This window comes from Globicephala melas, chromosome 16 (genome assembly GCF_963455315.2).
Source record: "Globicephala melas chromosome 16, mGloMel1.2, whole genome shotgun sequence".
In the NCBI taxonomy this organism is placed as follows: Eukaryota; Metazoa; Chordata; class Mammalia; order Artiodactyla; family Delphinidae; genus Globicephala; species Globicephala melas.
This window is the reverse complement of record NC_083329.1, coordinates 6,271,940-6,292,123: the sequence shown is the minus strand read 5'-3', so window position 1 is coordinate 6,292,123 and position 20,184 is coordinate 6,271,940. Positions and strand designations below refer to the sequence as shown.

The 20,184-nt window shown below is 42.4% G+C and overlaps 2 protein-coding genes across 4 annotated transcripts in view; one reads left to right on the top strand and one right to left on the bottom strand.

Moving 5' to 3' along the window:
- The window catches only part of DHX32 (DEAH-box helicase 32 (putative)), a 51,638-nt gene extending 41,473 nt beyond the window's left edge, over positions 1-10,165 (bottom strand). For 2 of the 3 annotated variants that reach the window (XM_060286159.1, XM_030832052.2), the window contains exon 1: positions 9,865-10,165. The gene's annotated coding sequence lies outside the window, so the exon portion shown is untranslated. Of the gene's footprint in view, positions 1-2,303; positions 2,397-9,864 lie in introns of all 3 variants that reach the window. The other variant, XM_060286160.1, reaches the window with a different exon arrangement.
- The window catches only part of FANK1 (fibronectin type III and ankyrin repeat domains 1), a 112,812-nt gene continuing 102,572 nt past the window's right edge, over positions 9,945-20,184 (top strand). Inside the window, exon 1 of the mRNA XM_060286162.1 lies at positions 9,945-10,365. Coding sequence (XP_060142145.1) covers positions 9,945-10,365 — 421 coding nt within the window. The remainder of the gene's footprint in view (positions 10,366-20,184) is intronic.

Here is a 20,184-nt window from a genome sequence, read left to right as displayed (position 1 = left end):
TCATTTATCCAGCAACTGGCATCAGTCATGCCAATGATTTTCTCCTAGATGTAATTAAATACATACAAAAGATCCTTGTCTTGGCCTTTGGCAAATTTAATAGTACTAACCTAAATAAAGGAAAACACATAATACGGTAGGCTACATGCCACTGAAAATAAAATTTAATAAAAACCGTTATCAGTATAAACAACATTCTACTACAATAATTTTAAATCTGAAAGACTGGCATTTGCTCCTTTTCAAAGCTATGCTACCTGAGGCTGTAGATTACACCTGTCAGAGACGGCCCTTTGAAGTCAATCTATTGCAACTCTTCAATGAGTATTTATGAAAACAATACACATCTAGTATAACATGAAACCACCTTCACCAAGAAAACAATCAGAAGTTGATGTAAGATGAAGCTATGTGTTAGCCATTGATATTCTGGCTCTGGTCCAGTAATTCTAGAAATGTTTGCAAGGGACTAAGTGAAACAAGATTGTGAAATTTGTCCTGAATAACTGTTTCACTGTTCAATGCTCCTCTTCAGTATTTCTCTCCATGTTCAATTTAATATAAATGTGTTCTTCAGACCCACAAAACTCTCAAATGTACCATTTTAGCAATTGCAGAGATCTGGAGATTTCCCAACACTTAGTCTCTGGACCTCTTCCCTTTTCTCTCTATAATAGGGCCCGCATGGTCTCATCCTGTTTCATGGCTTTAATGCCATCGTATGTGGAGGACTCCCATTTATTCATCCTGTCAATCCTCTCTCCGAAACGTCAGGTCTCACGTATCCAACTACCTGCTTGTCATCTCCAACTTGGATATTTAACAGGCTTTTCAAACTTTACGTATCCAAAACTGAGCTCTGATATTTGCCCCAAAGCCATAAACCTGGTCTTCTCATCTTCTTCCTTTTAATTGCTCAGACCAAAAATTTTGAAGTTACTCTTCATTTTTGTCTCAAATTCCACCTCTGGTCCTTCAATGGATGTGCAGAATAACAGCCTCCAAAGATGTGCACGTCCTAATCCCTGGGATTTGTGAATATGTACTTTGCTTGACAAAAAGGGCTGCAGATGTGATTAAGTTAAGGACCTCGGGATAGGGAGATTATCCTGGAGGGTCCAAGCTAATCGTAAGGATCTGAAGCTCAGAGAGCCGTTCTCAGCTATAGTCAGAGGGAGATATGACCATGGAGGAAGGGTCAGGGAGATGCAACGTGCTGGCTTTGAGGATGGAGGGAGGGGCCGTGAGCCGTGATGTGTGTGACCTCTAGAAGCTGGGATTCTCTCCTACTGGGTCTAGAAAGCAGCACAGCCCTGCCGACCCCTTGACTTTAACCCAGTGAGATCCTGTGATGGACTTCTAACCGAAGCACCGTAAGATAATAAATTACCACTAAATTTGCAGCAATTTGTTACAGGAGCAATAGTAAACTAATACATCTGATCATGTCAGCTCTACCTTCAAAATACATCAAGGACCCCATACGTTCTACTGTGAACAGCTGGTCTGAGCCACCATCCTCTCCCCTGCATTACTGCAATAGCCTCCTGACTGGTCTTGGTTCCACCCTTAGTCTCCTGGAGTCAAAGTGATCCCGTTACAAGTCAGCTCACGTCTCCTCTGCTCAAAAATTTCTAATGGCTTCCCATTTCATCTTACTCCAAGGAAAAGCCACAATCCTTAATAGGATCTACAAGTCCTGTGGGACCTACAGCCATCACCTGTCTGCCCTCGTTTCCACTGGCTCCCTCCCAGCTCCCTCTTCTCTACCCACGTGGCCCCTCACTACTCCTCAAACACACAGCACACGCCTGCCTCAGGGACTTCACGCCTGCTCTTCTCTCCTTCTGAAATGTCCTTTCCTCAGATATCCCAATGGCCAGTTCCCTTACTTCCCAAAGATCTTCATCAACTCTGTGAGGGCTTCCCTGCCACGTGGCTGCCCTGTCTGAACTTCTACCCACACCCCCGCGCCCCAAACCCACTTCCTAGCTTATTATTTCCTGCATTATTTTACCTCTTTATTTTGTTTACTGTTGGTGTCCTCCACCAGACTGCAAGCACCCTGAGTCAGGGATGTGTCTATTTTGCTCCTCACATCTACAGCAGAGCTGACACATAGAGAGCATTCAAAAAATATTTGTCGAATGAATGAGTGAATGATGTTATTAGCACGTCAGGGATACTGCTGTTCGACTTTCCAGGTTGCCCTCGATTCATCAGTGACCAAGTCCTTCAAAATTCGGGATTCTGCTCCTTCCATCTCCCTCGTCTTTCATCCCCAGACTCCCGTGACCACCTACCTTTCTCCTCAGTCTCTCCACCGCAATCTCTCTTGCACAGATTTGCACTTTCATTATTTTACTCTCCTCAAAGTTCCAGTTAGCTTGCTACTGCTGAATGAACAGAGTTGAGACACTTCTGTCAGGAATTCGCTATGTTTCTGGATTTCGGTAACTTTTCTGTCCCCTTTCATTAATGATATAGAATAGACCCCTGCTGTTTTTAAGGCATATGGCCTGAAATTTTGGTGAATCACCACAAGCATCAACTGAAATATTTGTGCCAGCTCTTGAGTTTTCCCTTGAACCACATACCCAAACCACAGATTAGCTCCTTTTGCAACATTTATTAAAGCTGTTTCTTTCTTGGTGACTTGAGGAGTTGTGTGGAAAATCACAGAGCTGCACTGAGATTCACATAACAGCGTTGTCACGCTTGCTCCAGCAGACCCCTGATCTTTCGGGCCACTTGTAAATAACCAGTACGAGGAGGCAACATCCCTAAGTATTAGGGAACTACTGAACTATCTGTACTACTTACTGTCTTTCCCCCATATTTTCAGTCTCTCTACTTGAACCATTATTGAGCTATATTTTCTTTGGCAATTTCCAGAGTCTGAACCCAAATACTGTAGGAACCCGCGTCCCCTGCATCGGCAGGCGGACTCTCAACCACTGCGCCACCAGGGAAGCCCCCAAAAGTTATACTTTTGTCAGTTATATTTAAAAACTAAGATATTCCCTAGTGTTGCAGATTTCTGACTCTCCCAGGAAAAACACAACCTTAATAAAGTAAACCCTGATCTCCATTATGAGTACAAATGCTGAAAAAATAAAGGTATTAATTCTCTCCTTTTACAGGAGCAGCTCAGCAAAAGGAGACATCTGCCTATGTGGAACCTCTGGAATGAAGCTGTAACACTAACACAAACACTCAGCACACGTACTCAACACATTTACTCAGGTTTTCACTTTGTGTCCTCTAGCTCTAGGTTTATCATAGGCTTCCTAAGGTCAAGATCCGTTTCGGAGCCATCCTTGCGAAGTCTACAATATAAAGGGCTTTGCACAGATTATGTGATCAATAAATATTATCTGAAATAATAAACGATATACTTGTGAACCATGATTATAATGTTTAGAAGAAAGAAGGTTAATGAGGCATTACCAGTGAATAATAACTCTTCAGGATAAAGGGCTATTATTTTTTTTTGGAGAATGGGATCATTAGTCCCGTATTCCATGCCAATTCTATTCAAAGTGCTTGTTTGCGGCAAGATAAGGAGCTTAAACCAGAATGTAAATTAACTCACTGCCTCCTTCACTGAAGAAGTCTTGCTGTTAAACTGAAATAAACAGTATGATTAGTGCCATAGTCTATTTACATGCTGGTACCAGCTCCTAGTCTCATTGCAAACCAGTAACAGTCTGTGGACTGGCACTGGTCTGCAGACCACACTTTGAAAAGAAAGGTTCTGTACAACCCCTAAAGTTGGACTAGCACTAATGATAACGATAATAATGATGATAATTCTACCAATTAGCCTTTATAGAGTGCTTACTGGGTGCCAGATGCTGTAAGTGCTTAAGCACTTTATATGGATTACTTCATTTAAACTCTTAAGGACCCCATGAGGGTTGACTTTATTATTTCCATTTTTTCAAATGAGGGAATTTAAGCCTTCAGAAGCTTAGTTAATTTATTCAGCTTTGAGATGCGCATCTGTGGTGGAGCAGGTGCTGAAGTCCTGTGGTCTGATCTCAGCTTCACCCCAGGTACGTGTACAGTGTGTGCATAACGACATCGTACCACACTGCTTCCTGACTGCGTTAAAGAATGTGGGCTCCCACCGCAACACTGTGGGGTGAAGAAATACTTGATATTATGGGAAATGTCAGGCAGGGTGGTCTGGAAAAAATACCGTAAGACAAATAATGTGCAGTTCTTTTATGGGAAGAAAAACATAGTTGTAATCACCCACATGAAGTTACAGTCAAATACCTAATATGTAAACTTTATTTCCTAGGCATGTTACATTTTAATTGAAACAGTGGACTTAACGTTACTGGGATTTTTAGAAGATTACCCCTTTGCTTTCCTTTGTTTTAATTGGCTCAGAGCTCCCAAAAAGCACATCCTACTGGTTTCTAGTATCTACTTAAAACCTTTCTTGAACAAGGTAAGGTAAAAATTCAGAACTTATTTTAAAAACCTTATTTCTAGACTCCTAAAGTTGACTCTGTCTTGACTTTAAGTAAGCAAATCAAATTAATCAGCTACTTAAAAATACTCAAATGAAAAATGATTCACTTTTAACTCAATATTGGCTCATACCAAACACAGCTTGAATAACCAATCCTGCACAGTTAATTTGTTAAAGAATCCTACATTCTGCTGGTAGTTTGCATCTACAGAAAGACTTCCCAAGCTCAAGCAATGCTTATGTGTCATAATCACATATTACTCTCCACATGGAAGTTTGTAAATCAAGGGTTTGGTTAGACTTTCAAATGGCTGGGTCACTCAGTGCTTTTCAATATTACTTTGGTGATTTTTTTAACTGAATAATATTCTGAAAAGTAACATTTGAGTAAAAGCAGAGTTAATGAAGTATGCTAAAATATTAATTTGGCTCATGTGTGCAGTCAGGTTAGGTATCTGAGCAAATGGGTGGGAGCCAATCACAGCTGCAATCTCAAGACTAGGTTACTGCCGGCCTCCCCGGGGAAGTCAGCGTATTTACTGGGCCTCCACCGCACGCGAAGCCAACTTTGACCCACTTTTTTCAAAGACAGTATTTGCTTGAGGCATTATCATACCTCCTGGAGTTACATTCTGCTCTAAATGGAGATCACGAAGAAACCACAAATACCAGGACGTTTTGTTCTTTGCGAACAAAGCAATGGGTAGCCGTTTTGCATCACCTTTAACAAAGCAATAATAAACTGATAAACTGTGTTGTTGTGCTCTGTGGCAGGTGGAGGGAAGCACTGGGCTGGCCAGAAAGTTCGTTCGGGGTTTCCCATAGGTGCTATGGAAAAATTCGAATGCACTTTCTGGCCAGCCCACTGTAATCATTTCAGGGAATGCTGGTACATGAGCCCTCTAACAGCAGGGATTCTGTTTTATTAATCTTTCCAGATCTTCAGCTCACTTTTCTGGCCCCGCCTCTTTAGTCTCCTTGCGTTCTTCCTCCGTACCCTGCTCCTCCTATAAGATATATCCGTGTACCCCAGAGTTCTATCCTTGGCCCTCTTCTCGTTCCACACCATCTCACTGGGGAATCTCATCACATTTTTAACTTCAATTACTGAATGCTTCATCCAAATTTCTATCTTCATCCCAGACGTCTTTCTACAGTTCCAGACACACATGTCCAACTACTGCTTATGGGACACCCCAACTCAGATGACAGGCAATTTCAGAGTTAACATTCAGAACTGAGCTCATCATCTGCCCCATTTCTTACACTCCTGAGAAAGAAAAAGATGTCTTTCCTTCTTTCCTGTTCCAGATTCAACAACTGACAGAACGGTCCCCCCCCCTCAGCGGGGAGACAGCCCTGGCTTCTCCCTCACCTTCACGCCTCCCCAACACCAACTCCGCCTCTCTCAGCTGTCCCTCCTCCTCCCACCAACACCGCCTTAGAATGTTAACATTTTTTCACGGATTACTGCAAAATCTCCAATTTTTTCTGCATGTAATTTTGGCTCTCCATCAATGTCATTCACAGGCTGCTGGGGATCTCCTTCAAATGCATAACTGATCATGTCACTGACTCAAGTACTTTTTATTGCCTTCAAGATAAAATGTCACTCCCAGGTTCTTTCTGATTTAGCCTGCATTTGCCTCTCCAGCCTCACTTCCTTCCACTCCCTTCTACTAAGTTCTCTCTGCTCCAGCCACAATGAACTTTTGCCTAGAGTTGGCCTCCCTGCCTCCCTGCCTTTGCTCAAAGCTCCTCCTCTGCTTGGGAAGCCCTCCTGCCCCCACATACGATCCATCTGGTCACTTCCTAGTCCCTGTATGAACAGCGACTCCGGAACCAAGGAAGCACCTAACACGCTACGGATGCTCAATAAATGTTTGCTGTATGCTGGAATCAATAACAACCCTCTACGTTTAATAAATTCTTTGCAATATACACGGTATTTTCATTCATATCTATAATCACATTTACTTCATTTCTATTCTCACAACTTGACTATACAACCATTTCAGGTTTTATTATCCCCAGTTATCAATGAGGAAATAATAGCTCCTGACTTTACCAAGGTGGCAGAACTAGAAATTAATGCAATCATCCCTGACTAAAGGCTTGTCTTCTTTCTATTATTATTCAACTTAAATGGTCAGGTACACACCGAAAACCCACGATGAGCTAAAGGAATACAGAAGCCTAGGTCATGGACTTAGCTCTAAAATGCTTAATCTAATCAGAGGCCAAGACCCATACACAAAAAATGACAGAGAACTCTACATGAAAGTAGAGTGTGTGTGTGTGTGTGTGTGTGTGTGTGTGTGTGTGTATATATATATATATATAATAGATAGCCAACAACGACCTATTGTATAGCACAAGAAACTATACTCAATATTTTGTAATACCAGTAAGGGAAAGAATCTGGAAAAAAAAAAAAATATATATATATATATATATAAAAATATATGTGGCTGAGTCACTGTGCTGTATACCTGAAACTAACATGAAGCTAACACAATATTGTAAATTAACTATAATTCAATAAAAAAAAATTCTAAGAAAAAAAAGAAAGTAGAGTAGAGTATAGGGATAAGTGCCAAAGTGTGTAGCGCCCCCAGTAGGAAAGAGAAATACATTCAGTGGGCAGTCCCCTAACCTGGAAGACTCCCCAGATGGGAACTGGGGGTGTGGGTGGCATGGCTCTGCAGCCCGATTATACTACGAATGATTAAAAGGGCTAAGAGATGGGCATTTCTTGAGTCCAACAATTTGAGTGCAGACCATGACAGGTCTGGAGGACTGAAAGGAAACAGCAAAAATGGAAATATAATTGTTTTCTGCCTTTGACTGAACTCCTTATGAGTTTCAGAAAGTAACAGAGAAAGAGGAAAAAGTACCCTCACTCTGGCAAAATAACAAACAAAAATCCAAAAACAAAAATGAGAAACTTCCTCTGACTTATGATAGTAAGTTTGCTAAATGGAAATAACACGTTCATTTGCTTTGTTTTCTTTCCTTCTTTTTTCTTTTTTAAATCATCCTACTAGGATTAAATAATGTTAACTTCCTACTGGAGTTATTTTTACTTTGAATTCTGATGTGGACAAGAGATTTAAATAAGAAAAAGAAAGGCTACTCTTACTGGCTACCTTGCTATTCCTTGTGACAGTGCTTTGGCTTGCTACATTCAGTTAAGCATCAATCAGCCAAGTAAATAATAATGTAACTATTCTATCCAGTGAGGAGCTTGGAAACTTTTTTAAAAATCAGGACTTCATTGTTTTTAACTTGACCACCAGTAACACCCTGAAAATGACAGTGAAAAGAAACAGAAAACAAAGTAGTAGAAAATCCCCAAAGGGACAACCAATACCTTTACCATTCATCTCAACTCCTAGGACATTAGCAACCTTCTGACCTCAGGATATTTCCTCCAATAATGTATCCTTTACCTAGAGCGATTTCTCTAAAGCTCTTCTCACTCATTCAACAGACATTTAACAAGTACATGGTGCTAGGGCTGGAGGAGGAGAAACTGAATGTTGTCCCTGCCTTAGACATCTTTGTACCTCCCCCGCCTCCCACTCCCCCCACCCACAACGAGTCATTTCTTCCATAGGTACACTATCCCCTAAAGTCCAGTGTTGCTTTTCAGTTGCCAAAGTCACCTGTTACCTAAAATATTTCAGTGCAGGATTTCCTCAATGTCAAGTTCATAACTACTGATAAAATCATTCATCTATAATACAAAGTATTCACCAATGTATATCTCAATTTTTCCAACCTTAAAATCTGCATGCAACTACTAAACTCCTGAGTCCTTGTTACTCTGGCACGAAGATCTACAATGTTGCTTCTTCTTTTTAAATACAAATGCCTAATCCTTTACTATATGGGAAATTTTAACCCTACCTTTTTTTTTTCCTGCTAATAAAAGCCAAGTTTTCATCACTATCTTATCACATTGACTAAGATGTTATTAATGAGCACCATTATGTTTGTTTCTTGGATAAAAAGACCAATTCATGATTTTGCAAATGATGTGAAAACTAGAGTTTGAAAAGACTATACTACCAAAGTACTGTTGATCTTAGATGCTTTCTGTCTAAAAATCCATCCCCTGTGTCTCTATGTAACATGAACAGGTATTTAAGGTACCATGAAGTGCTTACTTTCCAACCTCAATTTATTACTTTAATATTTTAGCTTATGAATTATGGATTCTGTATATATCACACTGCTTGTCGATATCCACACATAAACCTTCTTGCTTTGACAATTAATCTGAAAATGTCTCCATATAGTCTGGGAGGGGAAAGCCTAATTTGGTGGAATATAATAAATGTCCCTTTTCAACACAGGATATATGCTTCTCAGGTTCAATTAACCTCTGAATGATTCTAAGAGAAAAGTAATTCTCCTTGATGTTCCTTGTCTACATAGCGGAAATCTCTCTAGTGGCAAAGAATGAGTAATCACTTACATGACCGCAAAAGGCCACTTTTCATTTCCCTCAAGTACTGTCTAGAGCAGCAGGAGGAACTGATGGAGGGGTCATAATCTCCAGCATGAGCACTAAATCAGTCATGCCATTTTCCTCCCACCTGCACTTTCATTCTCGTCCTTTTCCTTCTCTCTTCTCCATTTTTCCCTCTTCCTTACAGTTGTTTTTCTTAACCTACAGCACTCTCCCCGTGGTTTGAATTTTTACAACCTACCAGATAAAATCCCTGGTGATCCTCAAAGCTTCCTTACCTGCATCAGTGTTTTAAAAACAAATATTAGGAAAGATTATGGTGTGGGATCACGTTACACTTGTTTCACATACCTATAAAGTTTTGGCACAGAACGTGAGGGCTGATGCCACAACTCAATCGAAAACCGGGAGGGCTGAAACAAACACACACACACACACAAACTAACTCAACCGGAAAGATCCGACTCGGGCCCACAGCCTGAAATGTGACACTTGGGATGACAGTGCAATGCGGAGCGAAGGAATTCTCCCGGGTTTCAGGATACAAGGGACACACTCGGCCCACTGCTGACGACAGAAGAGGCTCTCATCTGCTCCATGCTTCCCGCAAATGTGACACGAGTGACCCAACTCTCCGCTCCCAAGGCGGGGCCGGGGTCCAAGCCCCCAAACCCCACCCCCGCGGCCGGGGCCCCCTGCTTGGAGGGCTGGTGTGCACAGGTTCTCTCCCCGCGCCGAGACGCTGCTACGGGAGGTTGGGGGAGGCCGCCTCCTCCGGAGCATTTTACGAGTCGGGGCAGGGTCGTCCCGGGCCAACGGGCGGGCAGGGGGCCCCAAGCGGCCGCAACAGGTGCGCCCGGGCCGCCCACCCGCCCCTCCCGCCGCCGGGCCCGACCTTTACCTGCAGCGGCGGCTCCCGAGTCCGGGGAGGGAGGCTCAGGCCCGGCCGCCCTACCCCGCGGGGCAGGCCGAACTCGCCGGATGCACGGACCGACGGACCGACTGACGCCTTGGGTCGCCGACGGAGGGCCAGCAGGCCCCCAGCCGAAGGCCCGGGCACCGGCCCCGCCGGGGCCGCGAAGGCCGCCAGGGAGGGCGCGATCGCAAGATCAGGCCTCACGGGCAGAGAGTCTTCAGCCGGCGACCCCGCCGCCACCCTCGCTCGGTGCCCCTGCGACGCGCGGTCCGCGCGGCCGCCTGCGTTGCCTCGCGGCTTTTGGTCCCTCCCTCTCGCCGTCCTTCTTGCCCCTCCTCCCCCGCCCTCCGGGTTGTCAGGGCAACCGGAGAGACGCCGGCCCTGGAGGAGAGGCTTTCGGAGGGGCTGCGGCGGCGGCGGCGGCGGCGGCGACGCGGGGGGCTCGGCCCGTGGGGCCCCAGGAGCATCTGACCATGGAGCCCCAGAGTAAGGGGGCCGGGGCCAGGGCCGGGGCGGGCGGCCGGGCCTGCCCGGAACGGGTGTGGGCGCCCTGCGCGCGGCTCCGCAGGCTTTTAATGCTTTTGACACAGAAATACGGTCTCCTCCTCGAGCTTTCTTTTCTTGGAGAGACAAGAAGGGGGCTAAATCCTGCCGAGTGTGTCCGCCGGGAGCCGGAGGGCCGGGTGAGCTCGGTAGTGTGGGCAGGAGGATGCAGCGCCGCCAGTGTGTTCCTTCCTGAAATGACCCCCAAGCAAATCCATTTCTTATTACTATTACTGTCATTGTTGTTGTTATTTTGTTTGGTAGTTTGATTCATTAACTGTAAATAGCCATTCTGCTTCTAAAATGTCAGCAATTAAACATGCAACAAGGCTAGGTCTTGTATTTATTAGAAGAGATCCCGTCCTCTTCCCAGTAGTCGGAGATTTGAATGAGAAAAAAATTTTGGAGCTTTGTCCAAAACTGTTAAATTCGTTACTGGAGGTTCTACGAGGTAGGCTTGGACACACATACAAAGTTACGATTTCTTTTTCTGTTTCCCACATTGTTTGACAAAAGGTGGGCAGTCTGGAGTTATCAGATCTAACACAAGCTTTAATTTACTGTGTTGATTGTTGTTGTTATTATTATTACTACGACTACTACTCAAACCTCTCTAGAAGGACAGTGCTCCGTCCTTCTTTCCCAAGCTAATGTTTTATTGCTCCTTTTGTTCTTAAAATAAGAACAGTGTTTTATATGGATGGACACTAGAAAGCCCTTGAACTTTTATAGAAGGATGCAGTTTGACTCTCCAAACCAAGTCGTCTTTTCTTGCACAATTTCAGAAATGGAAGTACTCAGACCAAATCCATTCTCTGGGGGATATGCTGACATTATTAAAGTTTCCAAGAAGGTTTTTAAAAACTTTTGCCTTTCTTTTAACTCACTTGCTGAGGAGAAAACTTACAAGTTGAGAGTTAGAGTTGTTTAAGTTGATTTTGTACAGTATTCTGTCACTTGCACTTGTAACTCTCTGGATTCCACATTTTATCTAACCTATTGAAAGAAATTCACAATAATACTGAAATTTTTGTTTCATTTCAAACTGATGCCAAGGTGTGTATGTTTTCTCTTTAGAGAAGAAATAAATCGAAGTGAAATATATCTTTTAAAACAGCAACTTTATTTCTTCAGATTTATGTTACTGTTTAAATGTGTAAACTATAACTTTCCAATCCATCAGTGCTCAGACTGTGTATCCACTCTCTCGTTCATGGTATTCATTATGCTCCAAACACTGTCCTAGGATTGAACAATGAATAGGACCATGTGGGCTTTGGTTATCCCTGGAAAACTGAGCAGACACTTGCCCAAGAATTTTTGAAACCTCCCTGGGGTCTGAGATTGGGGAAAAAGAGATGGGCAGAAGGCTTCAGGCAGGAAGCAATAGTAGGCTTGCAGAATGACCCAGTAAAGAATGAGGGAAAGGGATTCCAGAGAGAGGGAATCCCTTGGGTATAGGCGCTGAGACCTGAGAGAGTAGTGTGGGTTTGAGGCTCAGAGTTCAAAGATCAGTAAAACTGTAAGTGAGAGAAGCCAGAGGGGTGGAGGGGAGGAGAAAGAAAAGAGACAAGCCTGGAAAAGTGAATAGGAACCAGATCCCAGAAGCTCTGTAAAACTGTGAGAAATTTATTACTGCTATGAATTTCACATTTATATCTCATCTCATTGGATTTTAAGGTGGAAAATATTTGTTAAGGAATCTATGCCTGGGACACAACTATAAATTTATTCTTTCTCACATACTCTCAAATGCTGTTATCAATTTAATTTTAGGTAATTCAAACAATAACCATTTACGATAGGGAATTCGTTCACAGCCTAATAAACACCATTTTGGGTGTTAGTAAATATTTAAAAGGACAAGATTAAATGATCTTTAAGATCCCATTTAACTTGAAGATTCATACCCAGCCAGATTTCACCTGAGACTCAAGTTGCTATTTTATTCTCTCAAAGGTGTTGGAGAATGCCATGGCTGTGATATTAACAAATATTACAGTTATAGGGTCACCATATGTTGCTGTGCCAATGTGATCCGACATACCTTAAGCCTGGTGTGTACGTGCTACCTTTTGTTATTGAGGGGTTTCAAATAGCATTTACAAGGGTAGTTGAGTATAGCATCAGTGACTTGATTAAAAGGAAGGCTCCTTCTTAATTGTTTTTAAGGATTAAACATATATCTAAGGACAACACCAAGGAACTACTAGGAATAACCCCCAAGTCAGTCTTATCCATTCTGTTTCCACACACTCAGTTTTCTATTACTTTTAGCAATGACCTTTATTAACTCAGTCATTAAAATCCAATAAACATAAACTCTTCAGATCCCACAGCTGGATCATACTCTGGCACTAGGCATAGGGTGACAAGGGCTACCACTGTTTTACAGAATGATAATAAGTCAATGATCCCAGAAATGACTCCTCAGGGAAAGGGCAAATTAAATAAACTCACAACCTCGGGCTGTTCAGAATGGTTTTGGCTCTTGCCTTACACATTTACATGTTTGTTTTTTTTCACATTTACATATTTAATTATTTTCTTCCTAAACTAACAACACTATTGGAAAGCTAACCCATGTATGAAATAACATGGAAAATGTACATCAAATTTCTTTTTTTTGTTTTTAAGAAAATATTTAAGTTCAACAGTACTATCTCTTCCCTAAGTTTTTAGTGAGTGACAATGCCAAGGGGTAGCTTTGGGGGTCTTTAACCCTCCCCCCCATGATCTTCCCTAGTCCACCAAATCACCCTAAACAAACACATAATCTGAATTTTAAAATGTGTGTATATATCAATTGCAGCATCAAGACAACTCCCCAGCTCCCACTTACAGCCATATTGCCACCTGTCCCCTAAACTCTCCCTATAAAATAACGTGGGCCTAGTTTAGGCCAGGCAGCAGTTTCTAGATACACACATACCTTTCAAAAGAAATGCTCAATGGGATTCTAAGTTATTCCAATGACTAACAGACTGAGGCATATCCTTAAAGGAGTGACGACTTCTCCAAACCGGTTTTCCCACTGGTCTTCCCCATATTTGAGTAGGATTTCACCACCTTCCCAGTTACTCCAGCTGGAAATCAGAGTCATCCTTAACTACTCTCTTTTACTCGCCACCCCTCCTACTCACCCCACCCACCAGAATGCATGTTTATTTTATTTTATTTTTGATATATCTTTATTGGAGTATAATTGCTTTACAATGTTGTGTTAGTTTCTGCTGTACAAAAAAATGTATCAGCTATACATATACATATATCCCCGTATCTCCTCCCTCTTGCATCTCCCTCCCTCCCACCCTCCCTATCCCACCCCTCTAGGTGGTCACAAAGCACCGAGCTCATCTCCCTGTGCTATGCAGCAGCTTCCCACTAGCCATTCTTTTTACATTTGGTAGTGTATACATGTCAATGCTACTCTCTCACTTCATTCCAGCTTCCCCTTCCCCCCTTGTGTCCTCAAGTCCATTCTCTATGTCTGCATCTTTATTCCTGCCCTGCCACTAGGTTCATCAGTACCGTTTTTTTAGATTCCATATATGTGCGTTAGCATACAGTATTTGGTTTTCTCTTTCTGACTTACTTCAGTCTGTAGGACAGACTCTAGGTCCATCCACCTCACTACAAATAACTCAATTTCGTTTCTTTTTATGGCTGAGTAATATTTCATTGTATATATGTGCCACATCCTCTTTATCCATTCCTCTGTCGATGGACACTTAGGTTGCGTCCATGTCCTGGCTATCGTAAATAGTGCTGCAATGAACACTGTGTTACATGAGTTTTTGAATTATGGTTTTCTCGGGGTATATGCCCAGTAGTGGGATTGCTGGGTCATATGGTAGTTCTATTTTTAGTTTTTCAGTTTTTTCCATACTGTTCTCCATAGTGGCTGTATCAATTTACATTCCCACCAACAGTGCAAGAGGGTTCCCTTTTCTCCACACCCTCTCCAGCATTTATTGTTTGTAGATTTTTTGACGATGGCCATTCTGACCGGTGTAAGGTGATACCTCATTGTGGTTTTGATTTGCATTTCTCTAATAATTAGTGATGTTGAGCATCTTTTCATGTGCCTCTAGGCCATCTGTATGTCTTCTTTGGAGAAATGCCTGTTTAGGTCTTCTGCCCATTTTTGGATTGGGTTGTTTGTTTTTTTGATATTGAGCTGCATGAGCTGCTTGTATATTTTGGAGATTAATCCTTTGTCAGTTGCTTCGTTTGCAAATATTTTCTCCCATTCTGAGGGTTGTCTTTTCATCTTGTTTATGGTTTCCTTTGCTGTGCAAAAGCTTTTAAGTTTCATTAGGTTCCATTTGTTTATTTTTGTTTTTATTTCCATTACTCTAGGAGGTGGGTCAAAAAGGATCTTGCTGTGATTTATGTCATAGAGTGTTCTGCCTATGTTTTCCTCTAAGAGTTTTATAGTGTCTGGCCTTACATTTAGGTCTTTTCTCCATTTTGAGTTTATTTTTGTGTATGGTGTTAGGCAGTGTTTATTTCACCTTCAGAATACACCCCAAATGTACGTCTTTCTCTCCCTCCCTGCTGTAATCACTGGTCCCCCAAGCCACCATCTTGACTAAACCATGACAGGAGACTCTGCTGATTTCTGCATGCCCTTTACCCCAGCTGTGCTCACCTGAGAGCCAGAGTAAGCTTCGCAGAATACACAGGTCATATCAAAAAGCCCTCCAGAGTTCTTGTTTAGCTGCTTCTTCAAACCACTGTGTACATGATCTTGGATACATTATGCCTCCGGCATATAGGTCTTTTAGTCCCTTAAACATCTCAAGCTCCTTTCAGGACTGCAGGTCTTTGCACAAGGTTCTCCCTCTGCCAGGGATGCTCCTCCATCCTGCTCTGGCAGGTTTGATTCAATGTCCTGTGGTTTCAGCTTAAATGTCGCTCTTGTTGAGTAAGCTCTGACTCCCTAAAGAGGGTTGGGCCCCTCTCTATGTTATTCCTATCTCTACTATGATCACAATCTGTAATTCTTTTGTTAATTTGCAAAATCTGTTTTCTCCACCGGCGTGTAGGGTGGTGGAAGAGGGCCCTGTCTGCCATTCTGTCTCCAGTGCTTAACATGGAATAAGCCCCAAACAAGCATTTATTGAATGGATGGCACTTTGTTAACACCTGGGTGCCTTATTTAATTTTATTTCCTTAAGAGCATTGCAGTGTGCTTAAAAAGAAAACCATTTTACTCTATAACAGAAAGGGCTGTGCTCCAGTGAAATTGAAGTACCTCTTGTGGAGTACACTTTGGGTAAAGTTCATTTAAATCAGGTGCTTATAAATGTTAGGTGAATTACAAGTATGGCATTGCTTTCTCTTCACTAGTTTAAAAGAGGTGTTTTAAGTATCTCATTCTATCCAGCAAAATTAAGGAAATAGGAAGCTAATCTTATTTGGGGTACTAAAGGACTGCCAGATCATAGACTCAACAAAATCTTTGCACTGCCGTGGAGTACTTGTTCATTAATTACCTGAGAGACTGGTAGGAATTTAAGAGTAATAAATTACTTAAGCCCAGGAGTGTTTTTAAAAGTCTGTGTAGGGGCTTCCCTGGTGGTGCAGTGCTTAAGAATCCGCCTGCCAATGCAGGAGACACGGGTTCGAGCCCTGGTCCGGGAGGATCCCACATGCCGCAGAGCAACTAAGCCTGTGAACCACAACTACTGAGCCTGCGCTCTAGAGCCTGCGAGCCACAACTACTGAGCCCGTGTGCTACAACTACTGAAGCCTGTGCGCCTAGAGCCCGTGCTCCACAAGAGAAGCCACCACTATGAGAAGCCCGCGCACCGCAACGAAGAGTAGCCCCTGCTCACCGCAACTAGAGAAAGCCCGCGCGCAGCAACAAAGACCCAACGCAGCCAAAAATAAATAAATAAAATAAAAATCTATTAATAAAATGGTAAACTAATTTTTAAAAAGTCTGTGTAACAATTTTTGTCAAGTAGTCTTAGTCTCTAAAGAATATTAATTCTGTCAATTAGGTTATAATTCAAAGGTTATTATTAAATAAAGGCTTATATAAATAAAGTTTAAAACTTAAAAAAACTTCAAAGCAACACCTTTTAAATAGCTGTAGTTTAAAATCCCCATCAAAATCCCAAGTTCAGTGCAGTCCTGACCTTGGGATGCTCAGCCCGGAGGGCGGGGCAAACCGACTTTATGGGGGCAGCTGTGTCTCACCAGAAGCTCAGCATTATCCCCAGGCCAAGTCTATACCTGACAACTTGGATTTCACCTCCTCTTGACAGGAAAAGGAAGCACTACTATAGCCTGCTTGGTCTGGGGAACCTGCCCAGACACACCCAGGAACTGAACTAACCCAACCAGTTTACTGCAGGGGCTTTGTGCCTAAGCGTCACCCAAGAACGGCCTGAATGACTCATTAAGTACAGAAGGTGGTGCAAAGTCATTAACACGCAAACAACTCACACCAGTGTTCTGTGCGTTTCCCTGCTCACAGCGCTGGGGCACGCCAGGGGCGAAACTGGAGATGCTTATCCTTGGGACCCTGCAGAGCTCTGGGGACATTTCTCTCCTGAGCAGCAGAAAGAAACGAGGAGGCATTCCTTGCTTTCAGATTCCTTTAACTATGACCCGCCCCCTTGTAGGTTGTCAGGGACCCTTCCCTGGCCTCACCTTCTTGGGAGGGTCGTCTCATTCTCATACGCTCTTGCCTGCTTGTTTCTGCCTGGAATCTACTCAACTGCCCATGCAGGTATACATCCTTTCAAACATCTCTATAACGGTTACCATCTCTTAAAAATGTTGCCTGTTTACCCTCCTCCAACCCAAATCAGAGTTAATTTCTCCCTCCTAGGCACTGTGTCTGCATTTTGTCACTACTTTTGTTATTCTAACACGTTGTAATTGATATATATTTATATGTTCAACCCTCCCATTAGAAATTAACTTGAAATGGATTAAGGGCTTAAGTGTAAGACCTGAAACTATAAAAGTAGAAGAAAACATAGGGAAAGAGCTCCTTGCCATAGATCTTGGCAATGGTTTCTTGGATATGACACTGAAAGCACAGGCAACAGAAGCAAAAATCAGCAAGTGATTAGTCTGGCCACACTAAACTAATAAGCTCTGTACAGAAAAAGAAACAAGCAACAAAATGGAAGGGCAACCTAAGGCAAAGAAAATATTTGCAAACCATCCGTCGGTGAGGGGCTGATATCCAAAATATATGAGGAACTCATACAACTTAATAACAGAAAAGCAAACAATCCATTTAAAAAATGGGCAGGGGGCCTGAATAGACATTTTTCCAAGGAAGATATACAAATGACCAACACATGAAATGATGTCAAGCACGTGAAAGTGTGCTCCACGTCACCGATCATCAGGGAAACGCGAATCAAAACCACAATGAGATACCACCTCACACCTGTCAGAACGGTGTTTTCAAAAAGACAACCCTCAGAATGGGAGAAAATATTTGCAAATGAAGCAACTGACAAAGGATTAATCTCCAAGACTTACAAGCAGCTCCTGCAGCTCAATAACAGAAAAACAAACAACCCAATCCAAAAACGGGCAGAAGGCCTAAATAGACATTTCTCCAAAGAAGACATACAGACTGCCAACAAACACATGAAAGAAGGCTCAACATCATTAATCATTAGAGAAATGCAAATCAAAACTACAATGAGATATCATCTCACACCAGTCAGAGTGGCCATCATCAAAAAATCTAGGACTTCCCTAGTGGTGCAGTGGTTGAGAGTCCGCCTGCCGATGCAGGGGTTACGGGTTCGTGCCCCGGTCCGGGAAGATCCCACGTGCTGTGGAGCGGCTGGGCCCGTAAGCCATGGCCGCTGAGTCTGCGCGTCCGGAGCCTGTGCTCCGCAATGGGAGAGGCCACAACAGTGAGAGGCCCGCGTACCACAAAAAAAAAAATAAAGTCATGTACCAAAATGTTCATTGCAGCTCTATGTACAATAGCCAGGACATGGAAGCAACCTAAGTGTCCATCATCAGATGAATGGATATAGAAGATGTGGCACATATATACAATGGAATATTACTCAGCCGTAAAAAGAAATGAAATTGAGTTATTTGTAGTGAGGTGGTTGGACCTAGAGTCTGTCATACTGAGTGAAGTAAGTCAGAAAGAGAAAAACAAACACTGTATGCTAACACATACATATGGAATCTAAGAAAAAAAAAGGTCATGAAGAACCTAGGGGTAAGATGGGAGTAAAGACACAGACCTACTAGAGAATGGACTTGAGGATGTGGGGAAGGGGAAGGGTAAGCTGTGACAAAGTGAGAGAGTGGCATGGACATATATACACTACCAAATGTAAAATAGATAGCTAGTGGGAAGCAGCTGCATAGCACAGGGAGATCAGCTTGGTGGTTTGTGACCACCTAGAGGGGTGGGATAGGGAGGGTGGGAGGGAGGGAGATGCAAGAGGGAAGAGATATGGGAACATATGTATATGTATAACTGATTCACTTTGTTATAAAGCAGAAACTAACACACCATTGTAAAGCAATTATACTCCAATAAAGATGTTAAAAAAAAAAGAAGAGATAAGTGTTTGCAAGGTTGTGGAGAAAAGGGAACCCTGGTCCACTGTCGGTGGGAATGTAAATTAGTACAGCCACTATAGAAAACAGTGAACAGTGTGGGGCTTTCTCAAAACATTAAAGATAGAACTACCATATGATCCAGTAATCCCACTTCTGGGTATACATCTAAAGGAAATGAAATCAGGATCTTGAAGAGGTATCTGCCCTCCCACGTTCATTGCAGCATAATTCACAAGAGCCAAGATATGGAAACAAGTTAAGTGTCTGTCTGTGGATGAATGGTTAAAGATGTGATATATATGCATGATGGAATATTATTCAGCCACGAGAAAGAAGTCCTGCAATTTGCAACAACATGGATGGAACTTGAGGGCATTATGCTAAGTAAAATATAAAATAAGTCAGAGAAAGACAAATACTGTATGATCTCACTTATATGTGGAAGCAAAACAAGCTGAACTCATATAAACAGAGCAGAGTGGTTACCAAGGGCTGGCGGGGTGGAGGAAATGGGGAGATATCGGTCAAAGAATACAAACTTCAAGTTAGAAGTGGAATAAATTCTGGGGATCTGATGTGTATGGTGACTATAGTTAACAATACTGTATTGTATATTCAAAAGCTGCTGAGAGAATAGATCTTAAATGTTCTCATCACATGCAGACAAAAGGTAATTATGTGAGGTGAGAGAGGTGTTGCTGGACCTACCATGGTAATTGTTTCACAGTTTATAAGTGTATCAAATCATCAGGTTGTAGATCTTAAACTTACACAGTATTATGTGTCTATTATATCTGAATAAAGCTGGGGGGAAAAGCTGTGAGGTCAACATTTTCTTTCCTGGAGCTCTCTAGAGTACTGGAAAGAAACTAACTAGCCCTGTTATACCAATTACTTTTACTAAAGAGTTCTAACACAGCAACTATTTGGTTATTCTGAGCGTTGCTTTATGCAGGATTTGATTATAGGTAGCTGGTTTATATTTTAAGTAACTTTTTTTTGCCACTGTAAACAATGGACTACCAGTGTCCCTTTACCACTGGGGGTCATCAATGTCTTTAAATCAAATCAGATTGAAGAAACAATTTTAGATAATCCAGTGCCAATTCAGAAGACAAATCCTAAAGGTTCTGTTCTCTGGATCCCACTTTTGTATTAATATTTGTATCAGTTAGGGTTTAATCAGAAGAG